The sequence below is a fragment of the Sciurus carolinensis genome, chromosome 18 (genome assembly GCF_902686445.1).
Source record: "Sciurus carolinensis chromosome 18, mSciCar1.2, whole genome shotgun sequence".
Classification (NCBI taxonomy): Eukaryota; Metazoa; Chordata; class Mammalia; order Rodentia; family Sciuridae; genus Sciurus; species Sciurus carolinensis.
In genome coordinates this window covers 30,241,373-30,253,841 of record NC_062230.1, presented here as the reverse complement: position 1 = coordinate 30,253,841, position 12,469 = coordinate 30,241,373, and the positions used below count along the sequence as shown (strand labels likewise).

The 12,469-nt window shown below is 38.3% G+C and overlaps 1 protein-coding gene across 1 annotated transcript in view; it reads left to right on the top strand.

The window, feature by feature from the left end:
* The window catches only part of Rrn3 (RRN3 homolog, RNA polymerase I transcription factor), a 31,539-nt gene that overhangs the window by 4,197 nt on the left and 14,873 nt on the right, over positions 1-12,469 (top strand). The window contains exons 4-10 of the mRNA XM_047533950.1: positions 3,118-3,207; positions 3,299-3,428; positions 4,212-4,271; positions 4,835-4,898; positions 5,767-5,836; positions 9,620-9,718; positions 11,425-11,517. Coding sequence (XP_047389906.1) covers positions 3,118-3,207; positions 3,299-3,428; positions 4,212-4,271; positions 4,835-4,898; positions 5,767-5,836; positions 9,620-9,718; positions 11,425-11,517 — 606 coding nt within the window. The remainder of the gene's footprint in view (positions 1-3,117; positions 3,208-3,298; positions 3,429-4,211; positions 4,272-4,834; positions 4,899-5,766; positions 5,837-9,619; positions 9,719-11,424; positions 11,518-12,469) is intronic.

The window sequence follows — 12,469 nt, the reverse complement described above, 5'->3', positions numbered from 1 at the left end:
AAGGTCTTGATAAATTGCTGAAGCTAGTTTTGAACCTGCAGTCCTCCTGCCTCAGCCTCTGGAGCTGCTGGGGTTACAGGTGTGCACCACCATGCTGACTCTTATGCTTTACTGTTTATCGCTAAACCAGTGCTTGAACTAGGAACTGTGGAGTCTTTTTGGATTTTCTCACCCCTCATATCAATTCATTTACCAAGTTCTTTGGGGTGGCAGGGGGTGAGCATCTTTCAGATCTTTTGTTTGTTGGTAGGTACTCTTTCATCTGGATTTTTCCAGTTATCTTTTAGTGGTCTGTAGGTCCTATCTCCTTTATGTCCCTTTTCCTTCCAGATTTATTCTGAGTAGTGTAGCCTGATTGTTCTCTCCAGAGGACATGTCTACGTATGTTATTCCCCTTCTAAAGAACTTCAAGCCTATGGCTTGAAGGGCCAGCTTCTTGGCACAGCCTGCAATATTTTTCTGTGTGTAATCTCAAGAGATACTTCATTCCCTGAAGTTGCTGCTTTCATCTTTGTACCTTTGCATGTGACTTTTTTTGGAGGAGCTCCTCTTATCCGCCTTATTTGAACATGGGCTCTGGCTGCATTGCTTTCTTCTCTTACTAGCTGTGTGACCAAGGGCAATTACTGCTCTTTGCTTCAGTGGCCTCATCCATAAAATGGAAGTTGGGAGTAGCCCCTGTTTCATGGGTGACTGTAATGAGTCGATATATGTTAAAGTTTTAGAACAGTGCCTCGCACACGGTAAGTGCAGTATTAGTGTTTAGTGCCGTTATCAACACCATTATTGTGATCTATAGAACTACTCACTCTTTCAGATCCAGTTGCAGTATAGGTTTCTTTACTGGAGCTTTTTTTGATTCTCAGTTTATACGTTGACTTGCTTACCATATTTTCCAGCCATACTGAAATACTTTGTTTTCTGAAAACATTCTTTTCCCTTTGTAAGGAATATAACCCTCAAAAAAATGTTACCATTTAAAGACAGCTGAAGCCTCACTTCCTCTTTTTTATATATATATTTTTTTATTTGTAGATGAACACAATACCTTTATTTTATTTATTTATTTTTATGTGGTGCCAAAGATCGAACCCAGTGCCTCACACATGCCAAGTAGGCACTCTACCACTGAGCCAAAACCCCATCTTTTAATTTTTTTGCAGTGCTAGAGTTTGAACCCAGGATCCCCATGCCTTCTAGGCATTGAGCTACATCTCCAGTCCTTGTACCCTGCTTCTCTCCAGTACTCAGGGGCACTTTACCACTCAGCCACACCTCTGTGCATTTTCATTTTTTGGCCCAGAGTCTCACTGAGTTGGCCAAACTGGCCTCAAACTTGGAATCCTCCTACCTCAGCCTCCAGAGTTGCTGGGGTTTCAGATATGTGTTGCATGCCTAATCTTTGCACTTTTTTTGGTGGAAAAGAAATAGGATAGATTTTACTCATTTATTTTCCTTTGCAGTGCTGGTTTCAGTTGCTGTACACATACTAGGCAAGTGCTCTACCATTGGGATACAGCCCCTCTGTTCAGCATTTGTATTTATTTTTTTGTGGTACTGGGTGTTGAATTTACTCATCTTTACATGTGGCCTCTGGTCTCAGTGAGCTGCCATTAGTGTTATTCACAGTGGTTTTGGACATGGCCATAGTACAAGTGAGTTGTGGTTTACTTAATTTTCCTGCCAAGTTATTTGAGGTTTCATCAGAAAATGCTCAAACCCTTGGAAGTTTGTCACATGGTCATGGCATAAAGAGCACTGAGTAATTGAATGGAGGTGGGGGAAAAGTGGCAGCTCCTTTGATGCATGGAGCAAGGCACTGTGGGAGAGTGGACTGAGCTCGCTTTGACCCCAGCAGGCAGGTTTGACCCTGGCTTTTTATTGGCTTCATGGTTGGGTAAGTGGCTTATTAATCTCTGTTAATCTTAGATTCGTCTATTGTAAAATGGGAATAACCAATCATCTTGCTGAGTTTTTAGAATTAGAAAAAGATATATTTACAGTGCCAGTTACCATACCTGTTTCTCACTAGATGGTACTTTTATTTCCTCTAATGAGTCTTAATGAACATTAATCATTTTGTTTCACAAATTGGGGCTTTTCCTTATTTTTTTTTCCTATGCATGTTATGTATATGCATGAATATGAATAATGTCTTTTGGGGGCTTCTCTCAGTACTGCAGAGAAGCAGAGTACAAGGACTGGAGATTAGCTCAATGGCAGATTGCATGCTTAACATGCACAAGCCCTGGGTTCGATCCCCAGCAGCAGCAGCAGCAGCAGCACCAAAAACAGTCCTTATTTTATACAACTGATAATGTACATGGTTTTAGTTGTGTCACTGAAAATTATTTTGAACAGTAATTTTGTTACCTGAAAAACATTTCATGATAGTGGAATGGAACCATTATTGGTACAAACATATTCTAACGCATTTTAAATCCAGACAAGATTCAGTTTAGAAGTTTATTTGGTGATGACTACAGTCAATCAGCTTATGCTGAAAACTATCTAGATTTCGTCAGCTCAGATATAGAGGAAATAGAGTAGATGTTGGTCTTTTGCTGTCTTTTAGGGTTTGAATCTGTTTAATTCCACAGTTTAAAAAAATCCCAGGTGTCAGCATTTAAGGTGGTTTCACTGGTAAGGGGCAAACAGTGATCAGGCTGAAGTATTATATTTATTTTTCCTGTATTTCAGAGTTACTAAATTACCTTTTTTTAAAACAGGAAAGTTTCTTGTGATGTTTTTTATTTATTTTGATGCTCACTTTGGTTTAATTCCAAGTTTGTTACTTTTTCACAGTTTAAATATTATTTATTTATTTTTGCTGTACTGGAGATTGAACCCAGGGCCTGTGCACACTAGGCAAACCTACTCTTACTGAGCGACACCCCCAGCCCTTTTTAAATTTTGAACAGGGTCTCACTGAGTTCCCTATGCTAGCCTTGAACTTGCAATCCTTCTATCTCAGTCTCCCGAGTTGCTGGTAGTATAGATGTGCACCCCCATTCTCAGCTCTTCAGTCTTGAATTTAAATGTTATTGATAGCTGGTATATTTTCTTTACCTTAGAAGATTTGTGATTTTGAAAGTACTTTTCTGTGTTTCATTAAAGGATGACCAGATTATTAACTGGCTGCTGGAATTCCGCTCCTCTATCATGTACTTGACAAAAGACTTTGAGCAGCTTATCAATATTCTTTTGGTAAGTTCCCCGTTTATTTCACTCACCAATTCACTACTTTGAAAATAGTAAGTATCAGTGAAATGTTTCCATTGTCTTCTCCGAACACCAGAAATTGCCTTGGTTAAATAGAAGTCAAACGGTGGTGGAGGAGTATTTGGCTTTTCTTGGACATCTTGTTTCAGCACAGACAGTCTTCCTCAGACCGTGTCTCAGAATGATCGCTTCTCATTTTGTACCCCGTAAGTGGTTACTCTTTGCTTCTCTCTTCCTTCTTCTCACCTTCCTTCCCTCCCTGTTTCCTTTCTTTTTGTAAAGAAAAGAGGTTTATTTTGGCTCATGGTTCTGGCCCAGAGTCAAGGGGCCACATCTGCTGAGGGCTGCCATGCTGACATTTCTGAGGTGGTGTAGGCAAGAGATACGCAACGTGTGCATCAGTGTTCATGTGTGTGTATGATTTAAAAAAATATCTCTGTATTAGAATATTTTTTTCCCCTTATGTACTGACATTTTGCCATCATGGAAAATTCCAGGGTGCAAGTGCCATTCTGATAGACACTTGTCCCCTATGGAGGCATCTCGATTCATGTTGAGCTGTGATTTTGTTGAGTTGTAATTTGCTTTAGTGAACCTCTGACAGTCTTGGCACTCATTTAGGAATTAGTAGCTGTTTACAAATGACCAAGCTAAGTGAGGTTGCCCATGCCTGTAAAGCCAGGATTTGGGAGGCTGAGGCAGGAGGATCACCAGTTGGAGACCACCCTAGACAACTTAATGAGATGCTGTCTCAAGATAAAATCAAAAAAGGTCTGGGGTAGAGCACTCCTGAGTTCAGTCCCCAGTACTGCCAAAGCAAAACAAAACAAAACAAAAACCTGTCAAGTTGCTTCACTTTTTTTTTTTCTTTAGGTTGTGAATTAATCATTGTACTGTCTGAACTGTGGAAAACAACTTTTTTCTTGGTATGATTGATTATTGTCTAAGTTTGTGACAGAGGATAACATATTTTCTTTTTCTTTTAAAAGCCCGAGTGATCATTAAGGAGGGTGACATAGATGTTTCAGATTCTGATGATGAAGATGATAGTAAGTGTAAAAAGGCTAATATTAGGTAGATGGGAGTGAAGGGAGGGGAAGGGGTGTGGGGGAAGGAGTAGATAGTAGAGTGAAACAGACATGATTACCTCATGTACTTGTATGACTGCATGACACATGTGATCCTGCATTATGTATAATCATCAGAAAATGGGAGATTACACTCTATTTATGTATGATCTATCAAAATGTATAAATGCTTTCTACTGTCATGTACAACTCATTAGAACAAATAAAATTAAAAAAAAAAAGAGTAAAGCAAAGAATATACCCGTAGTGATAGAATGTGCTGCTGACACATGTTCTAATAAGTAGATGGCAACAAAGACAACCTTTGGTAGAATCTTTTTGATACATTTGCTTTACAATGTATTGGTTGACATAAATTTGTCACTAATTTAACTAGTCTACTCAGTCTTCATTGATTGTAGAGAAAAATCTTGAAACAGTTTGTCTTATAAGATCTTCAGTTTTGGTTAGCATGTGTTTTTGGCTTTCTTCATGCTTTTTTAGTTTTCTGTTGATGTTCATGCTCTTGCCTTTTCTCCTTGTAGATCTTCCTGCAAATTTTGATACGTGTCACAGAGCCTTGCAAATAATAGCAAGATATGTTCCATCGTGAGTATACTTTTGAATCGTGGTGTTTAATTCTTAAGAAATTATGATTGCCTAGCATGTGCAAGGCCCTTGGTCTGATCCCCAGTGCTGTAAAGAGAAAGAAAATTGTAATCAGTTAGTAGGAAATTATAAAATATTAATTAGCATCAAATCTCAGACTGTTTGGTGTTTTTGTATTATTCTGATGAAATATCACATTTTTATAGAAAATTATTTTTCTGTTTTCGTTATATAATTATTTTAAAAAACTTTTATGCAGATTTTCCCCCAAATTTTGTATAGTGGTTGGAATTTTGCTTTTATCTTCAACAGATATGCTATCCAGATATTTTCACTGAGAAACCCCTGTATTTGTGTCATGCCATTATGAATAAAAATTACAGTTCTAAGAAAAGGTTTTTCAGGTTTGTGGATTTCTTTTGGAGGGGTGGACTTCAAGTTCCCTCTAGTTTATTACTGTTAATTTAAATCCAAGTTGATGACTTCTTTTCCCTTTTTAAAAAGTGTGTGTGTATATATATATATTAGATATATGTATATATATGTATATATATATAGATATATGTATATACATATATAAAAATATGGGAAATGTTTAGATTTTAAACTGAAGCTCTGTTAACTTTTATAGAAGAAAAGCTTTCCTTTTGTTTTGCTATTGATGTCAAAGTTAGTAAAGCTTATTTTCCCCTAAGTTAATTTAGATTTTCTTTGAAACTGCATTCATTTTCACTTTGAATTGCTTGAGGCGTAGGGGTTCTTGTTTCCCTTGTGATCTATCCATATTTGCTCTTAGAAGGAAAATGTTGCCTTCCTAGAAAGTCTAGTTAACCTGGATTGATTGAAATTTTTTTTTTTTTTTAAACAGGACACCATGGTTTCTTATGCCAATACTGGTGGAAAAATTTCCATTTGTTAGAAAATCAGAGAGAACATTGGTAAGAATTTTTTTCATGGGGGAAATAGTGGAAAGATTGTTTTATGTGAGTTTATTTTAGATGGTGTTGGGTCTTTTTCTTAAGTTAATTCTTTTTTTTTTTTTTTTTTTTTTAATTGTACTGGGGATTGAGCCCGAGGGCACTTAACCATCGAACCACTTCCCCAGCTCTTTGTACATTTTATTTAGAGACAGGGCCTCACTAAGTTGCTAAGGCTGCGTTTGAACTTGTGATTGTCCTGTCTCATCCTCTTCAGTCACTGGATTACAGGCATGCACCACTGTACCCAGCTAAAAAATACTTTCTAGATTTTAAACTCAAGAGTAAGAATTTGACTGAGACTTTTTTCTTAGCAAGTGTTTATTGGGGATTCCCCAGTGCCCTTTTCTTTTATTATTTTGTGTAAGTCATGGTCAGAATCCATTTCAGAAATATCCTTAGAGGCTTAATGCTTATGTAGACAAGAATTACTAGAAGATACTAGTTCATATTCACTAATTTTAAACATGCCTAATTTGAATATGAAAGCAGAACCTCATAGAAATCAATTCTGCTTAAGTAGCCAGGCAGAGTGGTACATACTGTAATCACAGTGACTCAGGAGGCTGAGGCAGGAGGATCTCAAGTTCGAGGCCAGCCTCAGCAATTTAATGAAGCCCTAAGCAACTTATTGAGACTCTGTCTCAAAATAAAGAACAAAAAGGGCTGGGAATGTGGCTCAGTGGTAAAGTATTCGAGTGTGATTCTTGGTGTCCCCCAAAAAATTCTGCTTAAGTATTTGTGCGACTTTTTTTTTTTTTTTCCTGCTGTGCTGGGGATTTGGCTGAGAACCTTGCACATGTTTGACAAGTGCTTTATTGTTGAGCTCTATCCCCACCCAGCCCTGTCCAATATTTACATGTTCGTCTACATTTTGATAAATGATAGTGGCTACTTTTTAAGCATAGTTTTTCCTAAATAAAGTAATAACCTGTATTAAATAAGGAGTTAATAACTTTTGTTAATCTTTGTGTTACTGTGCTTCAAGTGGAACATTATAAACTACCATGTTGCTTATGAAAATAGGTGCAGAAATTCTCAAAAAATAGTAGCAGACTGATTCTAGCAACACAGGACAAGTTATGTACCATAAGTAGGTGGAGCTGATTTAATCACTCAACATATACTGTATCAGTAGAATAAAGAACAGAAATCAGTTGGTCACCTCAGTAGATGTAGAAAAAGTATTTGACAAACACTATAACCCTTTCAGGTCAAAAACAGAAGGGAACTTTCTCAACCTGATAAAGGGCATCTATGAAAAACCCACAGGTTATATCAGACTCAATGGTGCAAGACCAAAAGTTTCCCTAACATGAGGAACAGAACACGATATCTGCTTTTGTTACAGAACACGATATCTGCTTTTGTTTCTGTTTTTTGATGGTGTCTTGCTGTGTTGCCTAGACTCAGGCCATCCTGCTCCCTCGGCTTCCTGAGTATCTGGGACTCTCTAGATGTACACTACTGGGTACCTACTCTTGCCACCTGTCTAGCCAGGGCATTTAGGCAAGAAAAAGAATGGCAAAGCATCCAGATGCAAAGTAAGACACAAGATGTTGACTCAGCCAGTAGTTCCAGCTACTTATAAGGCTGAGGCAAGCAGGATCACAGGTTTGAGGCCAGCCTGGACAACTTAGTGAAACTCAGTCTTAAAATACAAAAAGGAGGGGCTGGGGATAGAGCTCGGTTGGTAGAGTGTTTGCCTCACAAGCACAAGGCCCTGGGTTCAAATCCCCAACACCGCAAAAAAAAAAAAAGGACTGGGGTGTAGCTCAGTGGTAGACCACCTCTAGGTTCAATCCCCAGAACCACCAACAAAAAAAGAAAAAAGGAAGAAAACAAAAGATAACCTTTGTGGATTTTTTAAGGAATCCATAAAAAAAAACTATTAGAGCTAATGTACGTGAGCATTGTTGTGGAATATAAGGTCAATAGTAAAAAAAAATCATAGGCTGGTGGTGTAGCTCAGAGCACTTACCCAGCATATGTGGGGTTCTGGATTCCATCTTCAGCACCACAAATAAAGCAAGACAACAAGAAAAACCAGTCATACAAAACAATTTAATGGGGGAGAAGTAGTCTTCTCAACAAATGGTATTAGCATAAGTGGATATTCACAGGCAAAAGAATGAAGTATATGGATATCAGCATATAAAAATGAACTCAAAATGAATAAGAGCCCTAAGAAGTAAGACTATAAAATATAAAAGTCTTAGAAATTGGGTGGGTTGGTATGGGCCTGTAATTCCAGGTACTCCAGAAGATGAGTGAGGTAGGAAGATCCCAATTCAAGGCCAGCTTTAGCAACTTAGTGAGACCCTGTGTCAAAATAAACAGGGCTAAGGATGTAGCGCAGTGGTAGAGCACACCTGAGTTCAATCCCCAGTTTTACAAACACAAACAAAAAACAGCAACCAAAAAACTCTTAGAAGAAAACATGTAAGTTTTCATGGCATTGGATTAGGCAGTAGTTTCTGGATGTGATACCCGAAGCATGAACAACAAAGACAAAATAGATAAATTAGACTTCAGAATTAAATGGTTTGCCTCATAGGACACTTTCAAGAAAATAAGAAAAAACTCCAGATAATGGGAGAAAATATTTGCAAATCAGGTATCCCATAAAGTATTTTTATCTATTTAAAAAAAAAAAATTTACAACAATGGGAAGAAACTCAGCATCATTATCCATTTGGGAAATGTAGAGCAACACTTCTTCATGCCTGCTAGCCTGGCCATGATGAAAAGGGCCACAGGAATAAGCAACCGTGAGGACGGGCAGAACCTGGAACTCATCCATTGCTGGAAAAATGTAAAATGGTGCAGTCGCTGTGGAAAACAGTCTCCTGATTTCTTCAGAAGGTTAAATGTAGAATTACTTTATGACTTATTGATTCCACTGCTAGGTATATACCCAAGAGAAATGAAAATAAGTCGATCAGAAACTTACATGCAACTTACATGTGAAAGTTCTTAGCGACATTATATTCACAACAGCTAAAAGTAGAAACAACTTGAATGTTTTTGGACTCAAAAGTAAACAAAACATGTCTGTATAGGGAAGTACTCAGCAGCATATACAGGCTACAAGATGAGTGAACCTTAAAAACATTACAGAAGACCACATGATTTCATTTACATGAAATATCTAGAATATACAAATTAATAGAAAGTAGTTGCCTAGGGATGGACTGCTAGTGGACATGGGGTTTCTTTTTAGGGTGATGTGTTCCAAAACTGACTAGTGCTGTTCTCACAGTTCTGAATATATATATTAAAACTGTCATACACTTACTTTTTGCAGTCAACTGGGGATTGAACTTGGGGCACTTTACCACTGAGCTACATCCCCAGCCCTTTTAATTTTTTATTTTGAGACAAGGTCTCAAAAGTTGCCCAGTCTGACCTTGAACTTGTAATCTTCCTGCCTCAATCTCCTAAGTAGCTGGGCTTACAGGTGTGCTACCACACCTGCCTGCTGTATACTATAAATTGTATGGTATATGCATTATAAGAAGGAAAACTTTTTATAACACTGTAAAAGTAAATTACAAATTCAGTTTACTTGGGATAATTGGTATAATTATACTGAATGTTACATATATACAAACAACAAAAGTTTTTATATTGCTAGATAATCTTTTATTTATGTTTAAACATATAAAGATGTGTAATTGATGTTTTGCTTAAATAGTAAACATTCAGTTGAAATGCTTATGTTTTCATGTTTTATGCTTTTAGGAGTGTTACGTTCATAACTTACTAAGGATAAGTGTGTATTTTCCAACCTTGAGACATGAAATTCTGGAGCTTATTATTGAAAAGCTGCTCAAGTTGGATGTAAGTATTGAGTAATCTACTTTTCTTTTTAATTTTCTTGTATCATATATATTGTTTGTTGACAACAGTGGAAAAGAATCTACACATTTAACCATCCTTTGCTATGTTGCTTTTAATATTTGTGAACTCCGTGTCAGTGCTGGGAGTTAGGGACAGTGGTGTCCCATGTTGGGGGGGGAAGACATTTACACAGTCACTCAAAGGGTGTGGAAGCCCTGGGAGGAAGAGCATGTGTTAGGAGCTGGAACACCTGGTCCAGAGGGGTGGTGCCCAGCAGGGCCTTCCTCAGGAAGTGATGTTGAAAAGGGGTTCTATATACCTTTTCTTGTGTTTGAAGTTTTTTTTTTTTTATATGCAAATTGGAATGCTAAACAAAAGTGCTATTTTATTTGTTAAGGGACACCCAAATAAGATGCAGGGAATGTGACGGGCAGTGGTGGATTCTAGTTGCGGAGGAAAGGTGAACTGGTAGTCCTTGAGACTGCGTTGGAAGTGGGAAAACAGTGTAAGGGAAGGGAATCCTTCAGAGGTGGCTAGAAAAACAAGTAGGACCCCTACAGCTCAGAAATAATGTTAATAAATGTTAATAAAGGGATGACATTAGATTTAAAAGCTTCTGCTTGGCAAAGGAAGCAATTAGGAATGTGAAGAGAACCTACAGAATGGGAGAAAATCTTTGCTAGCTACTTTTCTGACAGAATATTAATACCTAGACTATACAAAGAATTCAACATCAAAAAATCAAATTACCCAATTAATAAATGGGAAAATGAATTAAACAGACACTTCTGAAAAGAAGAAATACAAGTGGCCATTAAATAAATGAAAAAAAAAAAGTTCAGTATCATTAGCAATTAGGGAAATGCAAATCAAAACCACACTGAGGGGCTCAGTGGTAGAGCGCCTTCCCTAGCACATGTGAGGCACTGGGTTCGAGCCTCAGCACCTCATAAAAATAAATAAATAAAGGTTCATCAACAGATAAAAAAATATAATTGTTAAAAAAATTATGTTGTTACACTGCATGTTCAAATATTTAACAACAAATCCATCATTCTGTACAACTATAGTGTACCAATAAAAAATGTAGAAAAACACGACCAAAGTAGGTCTCGCAAGAGCTGACGGTGGTGCATGCTGGCAGCATTTCCCTGGTGTTACCTCACTGTCCAGCTGCACGTGGAATCTGTTGTCTTTCTCTGGTGTATTCTGAAGGAACGTTATGAAGGTTGTCTGCAGATATCAGGCACAAATAATTGAAAAGGCTTGATTTGAGTAGTGTGCTGAACAGGATAAATGAGGTGTGGTGAGGAATCATTCACTTTGGCTTGTAGCTCAACCTTTTCTGCTCAGGTGATGGATGATGTTCTGAAAGGATGTGTGTGGGAGTGTCCAGAGCGTAGAAAGAGATGAGTGAATGTTGATTTTTGTTCGGGCTGATTGAACCCAAGTGTCACATCACAGTTGTATGTTGATTCATACAAGTATGTAGGTGAAAGAAGCTTGGATTCTAGTATTTAGTATTGGATATAATACTGGAGTATGATACATTCCTTCACTATCCAGATAGTTTGTAGATCTGTACCATAATTGTGTTTTAACATTGTATTATGTAGATACCGTTAAAGTATATGTAGCAGATGAACTTCCAGCCCCTAGATGTATTTTAAATGCTTTTATTTTTTGTCTTTTGTTGTTACATGTAGGTGAATGCATCCCGGCAGGATATCGAAGATGCTGAGGAAACAGCAGCTCAAACTGGCGGTGCCACAGATTCCACAGAAGGATTGTTTAATATGGTCAGCATTTCTGTTAATGAGAGCAGACTTGGGAAGTTCATTGTTTCAGGATGTGGGAAGACAGCTCGTGGCTTGTCACCTTTTTGAGGGTTTAGGTTAAAACAGTTAAAATAGTTTAGCAAACCTGAAAATGATTCCTTCAGTGAGTAGTTTGCTGTCAGGTTGTTTACTGCCTGGGGTAATTGGTTTGTTTCCAAGGCTTCGAACTTGTTTTTGGTGAAATAGGTTTCACGTTCGTCTATAGAATTTTTTTAGTGTGTGTTATTGTCAACCACACGTTGCAAGTGAGTAATTAAATAGAAAAACAGGAGAGTTCAGTGTTTTACCAGTCATGTGCCAAAAAGCAGGGCTCTACCTGGGGTGGTGTTGAGGTGGGCTCAGGTCCTCTTGGGACAGTGTCAGGGAGCAGGACAGGGTGAGGATAGGGCTACGGGAGGCCAGGCCCTCCTGGGAAGTAGCTGCAGCTTCATCCTGCCAATTGCTCTGCAGAAGGAATTGCTCTTAGAGTTTGATCCCAGCTTAAAACCAGAAATTGACCCTTTCTGACCCCTTGTCAGTTAGTCATTGGTCCTTGGACATGGTCTTGGCTACTTTTCTGCTGAAGAAGGGAGATAGCTGTTAATCTTGGTTGACAACACTTCCACCACCATGGAGAAGGACTTGGGAGAGAGGACCAGGAGGGCTGGGGCTGGGGCTCAGTGGCAAAGTGCTTGCCTGGCATGTGTGAGGCACTGGGTTCGATTCTCGGCACTGCATATAAATAAATAAAATAAAAAGGTCTATCAACAACTAAAAAATGTTAAAAAAAAAAAAGAGAGAGAGAGAGAGGATGAGGAGTGTGAGTGGGGGAATTTGGTGTTTGCCTGGCTAGCTCTTTGTGGGTGTTCTAAATGAGAATCAGGGCTGGGGTGTGGCTCAGTGCTAGAGCACAGGCCTAGCATGCCTGAGACCC